Source organism: Furipterus horrens, unplaced genomic scaffold, assembly GCF_987537825.1.
Source record: "Furipterus horrens unplaced genomic scaffold, mFurHor1.1.pri manual_scaffold_10, whole genome shotgun sequence".
In the NCBI taxonomy this organism is placed as follows: domain Eukaryota; kingdom Metazoa; phylum Chordata; class Mammalia; order Chiroptera; family Furipteridae; genus Furipterus; species Furipterus horrens.
The window spans coordinates 82675415-82692650 of NW_028327180.1; the positions used below are offsets into that span (position 1 = coordinate 82675415).

At 53.2% G+C, this 17236-nt stretch overlaps 1 protein-coding gene across 1 annotated transcript; it reads left to right on the forward strand.

Annotated features, from left to right (window-relative positions):
• The first annotated feature begins 223 nt into the window (after positions 1 to 223).
• Positions 224 to 16173, forward strand: CDX1 (caudal type homeobox 1). Its single transcript, XM_090289558.1, has 3 exons — positions 224 to 743; positions 14557 to 14702; positions 15222 to 16173. Exons 1-3 carry the CDS (start codon positions 305 to 307, stop codon positions 15432 to 15434), a joined length of 798 nt encoding a protein of 265 aa, XP_090145684.1. The 5' UTR covers positions 224 to 304; the 3' UTR covers positions 15435 to 16173.
• Positions 16174 to 17236: the final 1063 nt, after the last annotated feature.

A 17236-nucleotide genomic window follows, 5' to 3' on the forward strand; every position in this document is an offset into this window, starting at 1 on the left:
GCGCCCTCCGCGTCCCACCCCTCCAGGCCCGTCCCTGTCCACCTCCCGCTTGGGGTGGCAATTTGTCTCCTTTTGAACCCCCCGCCCCCGACGGGTTTCCCTCTTTGATTCGCGGTCCGGAGGCTCCCCCCGCTTTGAAATGCAAACCCGCCTCGGCTGGGGCCGCGGGCGTCCCGGGGCTATAAAAGGCTGGGTGGGGCGGCCCGGCGGCGGGGCTGGCGAGTTCAGGTGAGCAGTTGCTCGTTGGGGCGGCCCGCGGCGGCGGCTCCAGGGCCCAGCATGCGTGCGGGTCCCTGCGGCCACCATGTACGTGGGCTATGTACTGGACAAGGACTCTCCCGTCTATCCCGGCCCCGCCAGGCCCCCCAGTCTCGGCCTGGGCCCGCAAGCCTACGGGCCCCCGCCCCCAGGACCCCCGCAGTACCCCGACTTTACCGGCTACTCGCATGTGGAGCCGGCCCCCGCGCCCCCTGCAGCCTGGAGCGCGCCCTTCTCTTCGCCCAAGGACGACTGGGCCGCCGCCTACGGCCCAGGCCCTGCGGCCCCGGCTGCCAGCCCAGTCCCGCTGGCGTTCGGGCCCCCTCCGGACTTCAGCCCGGTGCCCGCGCCCCCTGGCCCTGGCCCGGGCCTCCTGGCGCAGCCCCTTGGCTGCCCAGGCGCACCGTCCTCGCCCGGAGCGCAAAGGAGGACTCCCTACGAGTGGATGCGGCGCAGCGTGGCGGCGGGAGGCAGCGGTGGCAGCGGTAAGGACCCTTCCCTGTCCCTGAGCCTCTGGACGGTTCCCCTGGGCACCGGCAGGTGCTAGGGCGAGGCTCCGGCCCACCACCGTATGACCTCTGCCCTGGCCCTGCTGGGGGTCCTGGAGTGCGGCCTCTCCTACCACTCTGGCCTTGGGGGCCCTGGTCTCAGCTTCCCTTTCTGGATCCCAGCCTGAGTAAGCACAACCTGTCTTTCTGTCTAGATAAGGAAACTGAGCCCTGAGAAATGAAGGTACATGCCGCACGGTTACGTGGCAAGACCATAGCTAGAACGTTGTCCCCAGACTTTTATTCGGGCTCTTTTAGAGACGCCGGCCCTGGTCATCATCCGTTTCTACCATCCCTACCCCAACCACAGGCAGAGGCTGCAAACCCACCCCAGATGGGACGGTGCCCTGATTGTAAGAACATAGTCACGTCACTTTCCTTAATGGGTCTCAGCCCCCCAACCTGTACAGTGAAGAGATTGGTGGGTCATATCACTTAGACTAAAAAAGAACTTTCTTTGGTTAGACTGGGGGGGGGGGGCGGGGGGTGCCTTACCTTCCCATCCCAGGGCCCTTGCTGAACTCTTGACCCTGGGGGAGGGGAAAGCAGGAGCAGTTGGGAAGGTGGCTGCTGTTTGGCTCCTGAGCCTGTGAACCTCCTGCCCCCAGGCAGGCCTCTCTGATCCACCCTCTTCAAAGGCAGGGGAGGGGGCTGGACAAAGGCCCAGCTTTAATGAGGGGCGGCCTGACCTCCTTTATAGGTCCCCCCTTTGTCATGTAACAGGCTGAGCCTTGGCTCGGTAGTGACTCCTGTTGGCCGGGAAGTGAACATGATACCCCATTGTCCTGACTGTGTCGGGCCTGTCCTGACAAAGGCCACCTGGCCTGGTGGGAGGGAAGTTGGCCTGCCCACCCTTTGATGTCCAGCCCCTCCTCCCCTTCCCCCAGCTGAGATGGAGCCTGGGACTTCCCCACCTCCTCTCTCTCTTCACTCCCTTGTCTCTCCACATGCCCAGCTCACCCTGGGGCAGATGCTGGGGAGGGTTTGATCAGTACCTACAGGTCTGGCTGTAATCAGATCACCTTCTTGAGAGTCCCAAGGACACAGAACTTCATATCTCCCTCCAGAGGCCTCAGAGGACTGGGATGTGTGACCCGACTCTGCCCCTTGTTTCTGTAACCTTGGCTAAATTATGATACTAATAGACCCGGCACTGACCTAGGATCTTGCCTGTGTTAACTCACTTAATTCTTATAACATTATAGTGAGTATTGTTACCACCACCAGTGTTAAAATGAAGAAATGATGGCATAGAGAAGTTCAATACTTGCACAAAGCCCATATTTATAACCAGTAAATGGTGATTGACCACCAAGCCTGTGGGCTAATTCTCTAAATAGCTTCTCTTGAATCAGTCATCTTTTCTGGGTCTCAGTTTTGCCATCTGTGACATGAAAAAGAAGGGTCTCGTAACTTGTTTGAGTTACAAAAGGACCCCTTTGAAAAAGCTGATGGAAAGTGCAAATCTCCCTAGAGGAGTGTTGCCTAATTCGGCACACAATTTCAGGAATTCTAGAGGCCCCAGAAGCTTTGTCCGTAAGTTGCAGTGATTGAGAAGCCTGCATTGGATCGTATGAGAGAAGGTTTCTGGGGCCACTGACCCTCAGGGTCCTGCAGTTCTGTGTCTGTTCCCTGGAGAAGGAAGCCCGCTTTCCCTGCTTCTCTATTCCAGTTGTTACTTCCTGCTCATCAGGTGACTTTGGAGATGGATGGGGAGGTTCCCCAGAGGTGGGACTTAGAGAAGGGTTCTCACTGTGTGAGTGAGAAAGAGAGTAGGTCAGTGGGGGTCAGAAGGCTGGGGAGGCCTAGGGGAGCTTCCAGGCTGCGTGATGTCAGGCAAATCACCTCTTCTCTCTGGGCACAGGAGCTGCCAGCCCAACTCAGCCTCTGGTCTCAAAATTCACTCCCAGGCAGAAAAAGGGCCTAGGATTAACTTAGCCCAAAGGCGAAAGACCTTTCTCCCTTTACTCCCAGACGGTAGAAGGAAGAACTAAGAGAGGTGTGGGGGCTCCCGAGGAAAGTGGCTGCCCCCAGGACTCAGGCTGGACCCATTTTGCCACAGAGGCAGGCACCCTGGCCTTCTGAAAGCTAGAAGTTGCTGCCTCTCTGCCCAGGGGACATCTGATTCTGACCAGTGCTCCTGAGATGGGGGCAGAATCGAGATGGGGTTACAGACCCTCCCTGAGAGAGAGGTCCTCCATTTGGCCTCAGTTTCTCCTTCTGGGCAATGAAGATACAGGGTCTCTCAGGGGTGCTTCCTGTGTGAATGCTGTGCCTCAGATGGCAGAGGGAAGGTCACCACGTCTTATAATACCATTTTTGGCCAGCCCACTTTTCCTCCTTCTGAGACTCTAGCATTCTACATTATCTGAACTGGACAGTTAGAGACCAGGACAGTTAGGACAGATGGGGAACTGAAGACCAGAGACTGGAAGGAATGTTCTAATTTCACGTAAGTGGAATCTGGACTAGAATAGATGTTGGATGAGTCAGTTAAAATTTTTCCAAAGGTTTTCCATCATTTTTAGGGAGAAGTCTACACTCCTTCCTGAGGTCTCTGAGACTATAGAGCATCAGCACTTGGCCCTTGCCTGCCTCCCTGACCTCAACCCAGACCACTCCCCCTTTGGCCACCAAACTCTAGCCACTTCAGCCCTCTTTTAGTTTTTTAGACATGCCACATCCTTCTGCAGGACTTGTGTATCTGTTGTTCCCTATTCCCGGAAACCTCTTTTCTCTGACTCTTTACAGGCCTGTCTCCTTCTCAGCCTTCAGGTCTCAGCTTAATCTCACCTCCACAGCAAGGTCCTCCATGATTTCTCAAGGAAGGCTTCCCCTATAGCCATTGATAATCTTTGCCATGTTTCCTTTAGAGCACTAACCCCAATTGCAATTTACTCACTTACTGGTGTGTTTGTGTGTGGTCCGTTCCCCTATCCACCCACCAAGATGAACACCTATGAGGTCCAGAGCCACGTCTGTTTGACCTGTCACTACGTTCTAGACACCCAGCTCAGTGTATGGCATTTTGCAGGTGCTCAATATATTTTGTTGGCTGAATGAAAAGCCAACAAAATATATTGGGGGAAGAGGGGAGAGATGAGATCTTGGCTTTGACACAGGTTTCTGAGGTCCCAGCCCTGGAGACAGGACCCATGACTATCTAGCCAAGTAGCTGATGGAAATGGTGAAAGCCTGGTTGCTCCCCTTTCCCCACTGAGACAGCGAGGTGCCATCCTCACCTGGGACATCAGCATAGCAAAGACTGGGATTGGACCCTGGCTTTATTCTAAGGTGGGTAGTGAAATGGGGAAGATGAGGGAGAGGCTTTTGGCCTTCATCCCACAATCAAATATGAAACAATTCCAAGTGCTTACCATCACTTGACTGAGGCCAGGGTAGGAAATGACAAGGGTTCTATTTTTCTGCCACCCCCCTTTGCATCTGTAAATACCAGTGTTTTCATTAAGAGGGCTCCAAATCACCCTCTGTTGAAGGTTCGGCAGCCATTGCTTGTGAGTAAACAGGGCTTCACAGGTTAATGGCCCATTAGGGTGGCCGAGGTCCCACACGACTAGGAGACGTTCACTTAGATGATGAGACTGCTGCAGCAGGGGGTTTAGATCTTGATCCTACCCCTTTAGCTTTTAGGTGGAGAAACTGAGGCCCATGAAAGAATGAACCCCCTCCTCTACCGTATTCCAGACTCTCTCCCTTGCTCCACTGCCACAGCCACCAACCTGGTCTCTCACTTTCAGCCTCTTATACCCCAGCTACCTTCTAAACCATTAACAGATTTACCTATTCAAAGGGCATTCCTTACTCAAGAGCATTCCATGGCTCCCCATTGTCATGGAATTGCCATTTTATGGTAAGTCATTTATTGCTGTGAAATCCAGCCCCATTACTGTGGCATTCAGAGCCCTCTTGAGAACTGGCCCCCAACCCACTATTGAATCCAGTCTGCCACTAGTTTGCATAGATACAGAGATGCTTACTTGCAACAGTTAAGATCTGGACCTTAACTGTGATTGTATTTCTCTTAGAAGCTACATTAGCATCAGGAAAGTTCATTTGGATCATTCCCCTGAGCCTCAGCTTCTTCCATGGTAACATTTGGGTGACAATAGGATTGCACCTTGAAACAATGGTACCTAGATCCCTGAATCTGGCATAGCAGATGCTCAGTGCATCGGTACCTGTGACCATTCCTTTTAGTCCTTAGCAGGGGCACTCAAGCACACACCTCACACACCCTGCCTCTCCAGCCTGGGACCTCACCTGAACTACTCTCCCTGTCCTCTTCTACATTTTTTTCACCAGTTAAAATGCTGCTCCTTTTTCAAGGCCACCTCCTCTGGCAAGCCCTCCTTGGTTCCTTCCCTCCCAGCACTCTTATCAGGCCCTCATACTGACAACATTTACTGCTGACTGTGTTTATCCCTATCATCTACCATCCATTATCCCCTCAAGGACCAGTCTTAATTATTCCTTGCCCATAGTAGGGGCTCATGATAAAGCTGATAACTAGTCTTGGCTGAGTCCTTATCATGTGCCAGGCACTGTGCCCTTTGCATGGGTGATCTCACCTAAGCCTCATAACAAGCTGAGAGCTGAGGTGTGAGGATCTATTATTAGCCTGATTTTACAGATGAAGTTAACAAGGCTCAGAGAGGGTAAGGTAGCTTCCCAAGCTCACACAGCTGGGACGCAGCAGCACAGGGTTCAAATTCAGACACAATGGGCCTAAGGAGTAACTATCAAATAAAGCCACGCCCTGGCACAGGAGCCTGAGCCCCACTTCCCATGTGCTTCTCAGCCCAGGTGGGAGAAAAAGAGGCCAGTCAGCTAAGAGCTATAAGAGGCTGGAGGGGGAGGGTGGGCACAGCAGGGGCCAGGCTGTTTAAAACTGGTTCTCAAGGCAGAAATTCCATGTGACACCTCTTCACTCAGATGTAGCTGGGAAGGGGAATGACCCAGTTAGAAGGCGGCAGAAGGCTGTTTTTGGTGGAGTGTTTTCTCCCCCTGTTTTGGCTGCTAGAGCAGAGGGGGTCCTTCCGAAGGTCCAAGTTGGCTTTGTTAGGAGAGGGTTATCTTAATGGACTGGCACCTCAGGTTTCTGTCCTGTAACTCCTGGGATTTGGAAACAATTGCATCTGGAGTCAGGTCCATCATTATGTTAATACGCTAAACCCTCTCCACGCCACATTCACCCCTTACATGTGTCCAGATCCCGCTGCGTCAACAGAGAGGGGGCAGGTGTCAGTGAAAGCCGAGACTGACGCTCCAGCCTCAAGCCCCTTAACCCAGGACTCAGCTCTGCCAGCCTCTCCAGCCTCATTATGTGCCTCTCTCATTCATTCATTCATTCATTCAGGCCTATGGGCAATGATATCATCTAAGTGTCTCTTCTAGGTGCTGGGGATTCCAGCCAGAACAAGGCAGACAGAGTCCCCTCAGGGAGCTGATACTGTCTGCCCCAGACCTACTACTTTCTGCCTTAGGGCCTCTGTCCATGCTGTTCTTCTTTCTTAGAATATTCTTCCCCATTGGTGACATGGAAACCTCCTTCTCAACCTTTAAGTCTTGGCTTAAATGTTGCCTCCTCTAGGAGACCTCCCCCAGCTGAATAGTGTGCCTCCCCCACCCCCACCACTGAATCTAGCTCTCAGGTCTTTGCTTGCTCTCCTTCATACTAATCACAGTTTGTAATTATTTCATTTGTTTTGTTTTTAATCAGTGCTGCCCACCCCACCCCCATGAAAGAGGAGAATGAAGTATTTAACAAATAAGTACCAAGCATCTCCCATAGTAATAATATGAACTAGCATCTATTGAGTGCTCAGCACTTTTTCAAATGTGGGTATTTCTGACCCCAGAACAGCATTTCTGCATTAGATTAGTGGCTTTGACTTCAGCTGTTGGACCAGTGGAGCTGGATAGCCAGATGTCCTTTGTAGGCTGAGCCGACCAGCTGATGGATCGGATGTGGGGAGTGGGAAGTGCCACCAAGGCTTTTGGCCTGAGTGGCTGAAGGGTGGAGGCTATTTACTGAGATCAGGAAGACCAGGAAGCAGTGGGTTTGTATTATTTATTCAACAAGATCCAGCAAGTCCTCACTGTGTACCAGCCACTGTTACAGACTGGGTGACCTAGGTGGCATGCTGCCTGCCCTCACTTGGCATAGAAGGGGCCAGGTAACAAGGGGAGGGGGGTTGCTGAGGTCATACAGTGAGCTAGAGAAGTCCAGAGCCCCTCCCTGCACCTCCATCCAGAATAGAAGACTTTCGGAGCCACACCTGCAGACCACTGGGCAGGGACCTCACTTCCCCACTGGAATAGGACAGACGGGGTGGGGCAGATATCAAAGAGGCCTCAAGTTGTGCAGCCTTGGAGGAGATTTGGGGGGACTCAGTTGCTGTTTGCAGATTTTAGAAGGGCTGTTCTGGACCAAGGGTGCCCCTTATTTTAGGTGCCCCTGTGGAAAGCTTTGGAAGAATAACTGGGTAGTGGGTGCAAGAACAGGCTGTTCTCCAGATAGTACAAGCACCACACAGGTGCGGGCATCCAGCCCTTGGCAGGAGTTTGGTCTAGCAGGGCTGTCCAATAGTGAACATGCTCTGTATCTGTGTCCAGTATGCTAGCTGCATGTGTCCTTTCAAGCATTGGAAATATGGCTAGTGTGACTGAAGATCTTAATTTTAACCCTATTTAATTAATGTGAATATAAATAGCCACATGTGGCTAATAGCTGTCATATGGGACAGTGCAGGCAAATCCTTCTCAAGAGTTCTGAGAGTGCTAATCCACTCCGGATGGGCTCCCTGCTCTCCATCATGGCCTCTCTCCTGCCGCTTCCGTCACTGCAGTTACCATCATCCTCATCATCATCGTCACAGCTAGCTTTTATGAATAATGACCTTGTTGAGTGGATTGTCACATCAAATCTCCGAGACTGCCATATATAAGGAGGAATGAATAAACTGGGATTCAGAGAGGTTCAGTGGCTTGCCTGTGTTCACATCACTGGCACGTGGCTGGCCTGGGCAAGGACCATCGGGCCTGTCTGACTGTGGAGGCTCTGTCCTCTTTGCCGACTCCTGGAGCCACGTCAGACTGTGGACCTCCAGGAAGAAGATAGGGCAGGGATGACGCACAGGTGGCCTGAGGGGAGGAGGAGAGTGCAGTGCTGACTGAGCACTGTGACTAGGAAGGAGGGTGACAGTGGGGAGGAGGACCTTGCCTAAGGCTGCAAGGCTCCTATGTGTGACTGGCCAGGCCATTCCCCGCCCCCAACCCCATACCAGCTGTACTGCTGCTCCATGGCTTGAATGAGGGTCTGTGATGGAGCATCCTGGGATTCACAAGCCAGCAGGAGCAAGGACCCAGCTGAGGGCCCAGAAGAAAGCCTCATGGCCCACAAGAGCCATCCGTCATCCATCATCGAACTGGCCAGGTCAGGGCGGCCGCAGCAGAGGTCCCATCCCCTGATAGTACAGATGAGGAAACAGACCCAAACTGGACATCACATGTGCAGCTGGTGGCCCAGCGAGCTCTCCCCACGCCCAGGCCTGCGTGCTCTCTGCCCTGCTGTTCCCCATCAGGCGGCATTCCTCCATCTCCCGGGGGAGCCCTCCAACATCCGCTTCTGCAAATAGCTCAGCTCTCCTTGTCGCCTCCAAAGCTCTTTGCCCTTTACAAACTGCTCTCACATCCATTCTGCTCCCCAGGGGGAAGGAAAGCCCAAAGAAGTTCAGTCACTCGTCTGCTCCTTCAGCTAAGGATGGTCAAACATGGGCCAGGTCTCTGCCTGCAGCAAGGTCTGGGGACTCACCCCCTGTGCACAGGGCCTTCCCCAAATCTCAGTAGAGTGGAAAAGCTGGTAGGATCAGGCCCATCCCCAGAAGTGCCACCACCTCGGGGCTGCTCCGCACCCTGCCACCTTTGCAGCCCTCTTATATATGTTCTTTGGATATCATCTCACGTGTTTTATGTTAAAGTTAATTTCATGCTCAGCGTGTTTGCAGTTCTTTCCTCTTGATCATTATACTGAAAAATGCCCCCCATCCTTTCAGGGAATGCCTCTCCTCCCTTCCCCATTCTGCAGTGGGACTCTATGGCCACCCTGTTCCCTGCCCCTTCTCTGAGCTCCCTCCTGCCAAAGGCCCCAGAGCTGGCATCTCTCTTTGTCCTTCCCAGACCAGCACTACAGACATGGGTAACTCCCCAGTGCCTCCTGCCCCACATGTGTCCGAGGGACTTGGCTGGAGAATGTGTAGACTATGCCCTTCTCGTGGGTGCTGCCCAGGTGGTGGACAATGATGGGGTGGCAGGTGTCTGGTCCTTATGGGAGGGCTCAGAGCTGCGCAGAACTTTAGGGCCTTCAAAGTTGACACCCTAACCCTCTTCTGATGCACAGGAGAAACTGAGGCTCAGAGAGGCGACAGACCTTATTCAAGGCCACATAAATGGCGCAGAACTGGGACAGGGACCTACTGACTCCAGCTGGTGGTTCAGAATCTTCCAGAGGGCTTGTTAAAGATGACAGGGAGTGCAGGGTGCAGTAGACCTGGGGTGGAGCTTGTGCGTGTTGGGGGAATTTTGATGCACAGCCAGTTGGGCCTGAACCGCACAGGGAGAGGTTGCAGTGAGTCCGGGGCTGGATTTGTGCTCCAGGCCCTGAGGACCAGAGCTAGCCCTGTCATCCCTTAGGCCACAAACCCAGCAGGAAGAGGGCAAAGGAAGTGCTGACCCAGAGTTCACTTGATTCTCCTGGAGCCACCCACTCCACCCTGGACACAGAGGCTGAACTCTGTCCTGGCCTGATCCAGGCTGGATGGGGAGGCCCCGCTGAACAAAGGCTGTGTGGCTCCTGCCGCCTGTCTTCTAGCTGGGCAGGCTCTGTATCTAGACTCTCAGACAGGGAAATTGCTCTTAGAATCCTTTCAGCAACAATAACAAACACAATCAGAGAATCCACAAACACTGGGAGCTTCGTGTTTCCAAGCTGGAAGGGATGTTAGAAATAAACAGGCTCGTCCAACACAGGCACAGATCATTTGCAACATTCCTGCCATATGGTCGTCCTGTCACTGCTGAAAATGAATGAGATTGACCCTTCCCCACATACCTGTTACATGCCAGGTACTGAGCTAGGCATCATCCATCCATCTCAGCATCATCCATCCATCTCAAGTGATCCCCTGTACACCCCACAGTTGGCTGGTTATGGGAGAACTTACCCTTTGTGGTGGGTGCTAGGGCTGTTTCTGAGGCTGGACAGACCTGGGTTTAAATCTCACCTGCCAGATGTGTGGATCTCTCTGAGCCTCAGTTTCCCCATCTGTAACATAGGGATAACAGTTGCACAACTTCATAGGTTGTTGAAGGGTGTACACAAAGTGCCTGACATGTGGACATGTTGACTTTTATTAGAATAATAATTACCCCCATCTTATAGATGAAGAAAATAAGGCTCAGAGAGGTGGATCACCCAGCCACAACCCCAGAGGCCTGCTTGCCCAAAGGGCCACATGTCAAGGGCACCTGGGAACTATTCAGGTATCACATCCCTGCGCCCTGTTTCAACCCCACTGACTCTGAATTTCTGGACTACAGTCTTTGTTTTTAAAAAGCTCCCCAGCCAATTCTAAGGCTGCTGGTCAGGTGTCTGGAACCATTAGCCTGTAGCTTCTCTGCTGTAGGGGGTGGGGAACTTGCTACCTCCATGGCGGGCTGGTTAACATAGGTGGGCCACTCCTCGAGTCCCACATGAGTGAGTTACCCAAGGTTCTCCTTGCAATGCTCACCCCTAAAGAGCTGGGGTGCTCCCTCCCCTCCCCCCACCCCCTCACACAGGCACCTGGCCCAGAGGGTTATTTATGAGGTGGCTGGGAGCAGTGGCCCCCATCAGACACCTGTTACAGGAGCCTGGACTTCCCCCTTAGCCCCAGCACCCCATGGGCCTGTAAATCATTGATCCGGGGCCCTCTCCCCGCCCCACCACTCTCACGCACCTCCCTGCCCCCTCCCTCCTGGGCTCCAGGGTGGCACAGGTGCTCACAGGAAGGGGAAGGGAGTTCTGGCCCAGAGCTGGGACTGAGCCTAGGGCTCCTGACTGCCACTAAAAATACGAGTTCACATCTGCACATGGCAACAATTTAAAATACCCCTAAAATTTCCTATCTGTGGCCCCCCAGCCTCCAGAACCCCTCTCCAGACGCAGCTCCTGCTAATGGCTTCTTTTATACTCTTTCAGAAAGAACTCTATGGGTGCGCAAACATATAATTGTGTGTGTGAGTGTGTATCCCCCCATTTTTATACAAAAACAAACATTATTCACAACATTCAATGTCTTGCTTTCTTTTCTTTTAAAAAAAAAATTATTTGTTTGTTTTTATTTTTAGATAGAGGGGAAAGGAGAGAGGGAGAGAACCATCACTGTGTGGTTGCCTCTCACTCACGCCCCCAACTGGGGACCTGACGTGCAACTTAGTCACGTGCCGTGACTGGGAATCGAACCAGCGACACTTGGCTCGCAGGCCGACGCTCAATCCACTGAGCCACAACAGCCAGAGTCTTTTCTTTTTCTTTTTAACTTAAAGAAGTATCTTATGCACTGCTCCATTTTGGTTCATATGGAGCTTTATAATCTCTTTTGAATGATTACATAACGCTCCTCTCCATGGATGCCCCATTTTTATTTAACATGTTCCCTACTTGTAGGCATGTACATTGTTTTTAGTCTTATGTTGTTTCAAGCAGCTATGGCCTTGGGCATTTCTCTGTGACATCGATTCCTGAAAGCGGGATTAATAGGGAAAGGGCATGTGCATGTCCGACAAGGCTAGAAATCACCAAGCCGGGCTCCAAGGAGGATGCTTCAGTTATCACTCCGCAGACAGCCTATAGGATTCCCTGGTTCCTGGACCACACAGTGTGATAGCAAACATTTTGTTCTTTGGCAGAGCCTTTTTCTTAGCAATAAAGTGGTGTGTTTCAAGCAGCTCTATCAATAGGAGTTGGCAAGGATGTTCCTGAGCCCACTGCCTGCCCCTCCTGGGCTCAAAGGAGGAAGTGGGGACAGGTAAGACTGGGCCTGTGGGCTGGGTCTTCACTGGCAGCCTTGCTAGAATAGAGAGGACTAATTATGCAGCTACAGCCCTACCTCCCATCTAGTTCCACCCCCACTCGATCTGTGAAATGGGTGTGATAGATCCCTGCTTGCTCATAAGAAGGGATGAGAGTGAGAGCTGGGTGCCTGGGCGACAGGTGACTTCACAATCACTGCTTGGAATCTCTCAGGTTGAGTGAGGTTTGGGTGAGCCTTTTCCAGACCCTGAGCCTGCAGACCCTGTAGGACCGACCCCACAGCCCAGGGCCCTCAGGGGCCCGCCATCACTAAGGGCTAGCTCCTCCCTTCCCAAATACAAGCAGACGGATGGTCCGCTGTTCAAGCCTCTGCTGCCAGTACTTAGGGAGGGCTCCGTGGTAGGGGTTCTGCAGCCAGTAACCCTGATGGATGAAGAGTTGCAAATGGGTACGGGGAACAAGAGCCCTAGGCCAGGTGATATGGTCTTGAGCAAGTCTGTGACTGCCAGGGGCATCCGTGACCCTGACAGCACAGGGAGCCTGGACTCCCCAGGCCCCCCTTACTTAGATCTCTGGCAGCTGTGTAACCACCCTGAACCTCGATCTCTTCATTTATAAAATGGGAGGAGACCAAACTCCCATGACCCCTCTGGGTTTAGCCCAGTAAACCCCATCAGTGGGCTGTGGGTTCAGAGCTCTCTGCTGGGCTCTGGTGAACAGGGAAACAGGCAGAACTGTTTTTGAGCAGGCATTGAATTTTCTAGGCCAAGCAGGGGCTCCATCTGAACCAAAGCCTTAGCAGCCACTCCCTTGTCCCTTTCCTGGGCCAGGCCTGGCTGTAGGCCGAGGGTGTCCCGTGTTGCATGGGGCAGTGAGCTGAGGGCAGGGGATGTGGAAACGTCCAGGGTGGTTCCACTGCTCTGGCAGGAAACCCAAGGGAAGGAGCCCAGGAACATCTGTTGTCTCCCATTCTCCATAAAACCATTTGGCTCCGAGGAGCCCGGTGCTGTCCTGCCAAGCTGCGTGGGCTTGGTGGAGGGGGCGGGGATGGAACTGGCGGGGAGTAGTTGCGACAGGGGTGCTGAGGGGCAGGCAAAGCCAGAGCTTGTGACCCAGACAGAAGTGAATGCTGGCCTCTTGTGGGGGGCACTTGGGTGAGGCAGGAGGGGGTCAATGGTTGTGCAGAGACCCATCATGCCCTGGTGGGGCACATGTGTGGGTCTGAAAGTGCTTGCGTGTGTCTCCTATTTATAGCCATGTGCTCAGCTTCTTACAAAGAAAACTGGTGTTTAGTCAGGCCCCTACACCCACCCAGGCCAAGCATGACTCTTAATATTCTCTCCAGACAGACCTCTGATCCCAGCCCCAAAGAAGCCCTGACATCGACCTCAGGCAGTCCTCAAATCCTGGCCCCAGGCCGAGCCCCACGTAGAAGCCAAGCCACTGCCTTCTCTCTCCTGGGTTATGGCAGGTCTCTCTGTGCTTCCCACTTCTTCTTGCCAATCTATTCTCCATGCAGCAGCCAGAGTCATATTAAAACGAACATCAGACCTCATGTCTCCTCTGCTCAGAACCCTGTGATGGCTCCCATCCCAGACAGAGAAAACCCAGAGTTCTTTCCATGGCCCGTAGGCTCTGGGCAACCCGCCCCCCTCCACTTACTCAGTACCCTCCAGCCGCACCTCACTCTTTCTCACATGTCAGAGGGCAGGCACGCTCCTGCCTCAGGGCCTTTGCACTTGCTGTTCCCTCTGATTGGAGCCCTAAATTATTTCAGTTTTGCTCTTACTGATGTACCCTGGTGCTTGGCTCACAGAAGCAGCTCAGTAAATATTTGTGGACTGAGCAATCAGTCCTGCTCTGTGCCTGGCACCAGCAGGAGCATGGATGGCTCCAGGCAGACCGGCACCTATCCACCATGCCGCCCTAGCTACAGGCTTGGTGTCCAGGGCTAAGCCTCTAGAGGTAACTTCCAGGTCCTCAAGGGTCACCAGCAGCCACATTCAATAGGAATCGAGGTACCATATACCCCAGGACAGTTCAGCAAACTTCTGCCCCTGTCTACAGTGGCTCTCCCCTGCCCTCTTCTGCACAGGAGAAAGGAACAGCTGCCATTATTAATCTCAATCTACGTTTGGCTGCCAGGTGTCCCTCCGTGTCACTGGTGTTCATGCCTGTGGTCTGAGGACTCTGAATCTGAACCACCTGGGGGACTTATTAAGAATGCAGATAGTACTCCCAGGCTTTCTGACTCATGTGGTCAGGGATGCCCTGGAAGCTGATTTCCATAAGCTCCCAGAGCCTCCGTGCTGCAGCCACATCTGGAAACCACTGGGTTAAAGCTGGAGGAGGTGGCAATCAGAGTAGGGTTCTGGGTCAGGAGACCAAGATTGAAACCCCAGCTCCACGAGCAGCTTGCTGTGTAACCCTGGGAGAATTGCTTCCCCTCTCTGTGCCTCAGCATCTCTCCAAATGGGCATGAAGCAGTACTCATCTCCCAAAAGTCTCCAAATCTGAGCCTGGGGGCAATGATTGTCACCCCCAAGGCTGGAGTGTACATTTCTTCTCACCTCCTTCAGAGGACTAGGGGCCCTACCTGGGCCTTTTACAGGCTCCCCCTCCCCACTCACCTCCCCTTCTGGTTTGTCTGCTTCTTAGGTAAGACCCGGACCAAGGACAAGTACCGTGTGGTCTACACCGACCACCAGCGCCTGGAGCTGGAAAAGGAGTTCCACTACAGCCGTTACATCACCATCCGGCGGAAATCAGAGCTGGCTGCCAATCTGGGGCTCACTGAACGGCAGGTGTGTGGGTCCCCCCACCTCTGCCACTGGAACAGTACTGGGAATCTGGCCTCCAGGCTGCCAGGCAGATGACAGAGCTCAGTCAAGGGAGGACAACAGGGAGATTAAGCTCCGGGCCATGGTCACACAGCACAGCAAAAACTGAGCTACTGCCAAATCCCCTCCTGCTCCCACAAAACCCACTGTCCTTAACCTGCAATGGGGAGATAGGGGATTTGATTAGCTATAAGCCTCAGCAGGCTACAATCAGTGTTACTTAAGTTCAGAGGAGGGAGCAGTCACAGGCAGAACACGGAAGGCTTCCTGGAGGAGAGGTGTCAGAGTATGGCCTTGGGAGATGGGGAGGAAGAAGGTGCAAGGAAAAGTTGTTAGAGTAGGGGAGCAGGATCCAGAGGAGAGAATGTGTTCAGGACCCAGGAGTGGTTGGCGTGGCTGGAGCGGGAGGTGAGCTGCCAAGGCGGCCCTCCCTCTCTCCTCTCACTGCAATGTGCGCCGCCCATCTCTGCTCTCCAACCACAGGTGAAGATCTGGTTCCAGAACCGGCGGGCGAAGGAGCGCAAAGTGAACAAGAAGAAGCAGCAGCAGCAGCAGCAGCCCCCACAGCCGCCACCACCAGCCCACGAAGTCACCCCCACTGCAGCTGGGCCGCCCCTGGGGGGCCTATGCCCCAGTTCCGCCAGCCTCCTGGGCACCTCCTCCCCAATGCCTGTCAAGGAGGAGTATCTGCCTTAGCTCCCAGCCCTGCCACTGACCTTCTAGGTCACCTTGGACAAGTCACCCACCCAGCCCCTATGTGCCCTTGGCCTATCTGTGCAGCGACCTCTTTGGTTAAGAACATTTTCCTGTTGTAGGCCTCAGGGAGATAAGGGAACCCAGGGTGGGAGATCTCAATCCCCAGAAGGCTGGGTGAGGGGGCCAAGATAAGTCCCCATTTCACATCTTCTCCATAGGTTCAAGGGCAGAAAGCTGCTATAGGGACTAGACTGGCCCTGGAGAAAGGAGATGGGGCTGAGGGAGGAGGGAATTCTTCCCACTGTGACCTATGAGGAGGAATGTGGTCAGCTCACTCCTGCCTGGTCCTGTAGCCTCAGCTCCACCTGCCTCCATCCGAACATGACTTGAACCTCTCCAGGCTGATGCAGAGCATGGAGCCCACAGATCAGGCCTGAGAGGCTCTGATGACTGTTCCCTCTGGGGCACAGATCATATCCCCTCACTAGCATTCTCAATGGGGCCTCCAGGTTGGGGAGAGGCTCCCTGTCAAGTTCCACCACCAGGATATGTTCCTCAAGGCCCAGGCCCCAGGGGACCCCGGAGGACTTTCTCTGGACCAAGCAGAGCTCACAGCTGGGCAAGTGTTGTGCATAGAGTGGAATTTTGTGGATGCAGCTTCAAGAATAAATTTTCCCCACTTTTTAAAGATGTATAAAAATCATTATACATAGCATTAAAGGAAAATGTTAATTATAAATCATCCTCACCCTTCCCTAACAATTACATAATCCCTTTTGGTCTCTGTCAGCCCACAACAAGGTCACCTTTAAAATGCATTTGAATGATCAAAACATGACATTGTTAGAGTAAGTTTTTGAGTAAGTAAAATTTTCAGTCCATTTTGTAAGCGGAATCAGCACTCAATATATCAGTCTTTTGAATTTTTCAAATACTTTCAGCTCAGTATTTTACAATATTCACTGGGGACCCCCATGTGCCAGGCATGGCTGGGTCCAGTGAATGCACAGTCCTTGCCCCCAGAAGTTCCCAGTCTGCTTCGGGCATGAGAGAGTAGACCATTCAGAGACTTCCAGCTTCTTTCAGAGGATCCAGAAGGCTTCCTGGAGGAGGTGAGGTTTGAACTGATACCTAAAGGACTAGTGGGTGCTGTCAGGCCACAAAGTGGGGAATGGTACTAAAGAATACGAGCAGTATGAACTGAACTTATACATTTTAAAAACTGAGAAAAGCTGCTGTTCTCAGCTCCCTTTCGGGAGCCTGCTCCCTGGAGGGCTCTAGTGCCAGCTGCCTGCCCCCTCTGTTTACTGTTCTGGGAGGTGCCCCAGCCATAAAAAGTGTGCACAGACTGCCCTTTGCTCCTGGGACACATGACAACAATGCTCGCAGTGGCTTCCTCCCGCTCACCAGCCCCTGAAGAGCAGCAGGCATCCCTTTGCCTCCTCCTACTGGTGGTGGCCTGAGAGATGTCGCGGCTCCATAGAGGGTGGGGGACTTCTAAAACCTGGGAGCCAGGGGGCACCTGGGGAAGGACCAGAGTTCCAGAAGCAGGAGGAGAGGGCTGGTGGAAGGGTGGCTGGCAGTGAGCAGATATAGTTTTCTGATCATCAAAAACATTTGCTGTGTGGCCCTGGGGTAACTTTCCCCTCTCTGGGTCTTGTTTCCTCTTCTGTAAAATTGAGGACCTAGTTTACCAAAAAGAAATGGCTCTGGTCAAGTAAGTTTGGAAATTCCTACACACTCAACCCTTCTGGGAGAGCCACTGTGGTTGTTAGCCACCAAAGATTCTGACCAGTCTCACG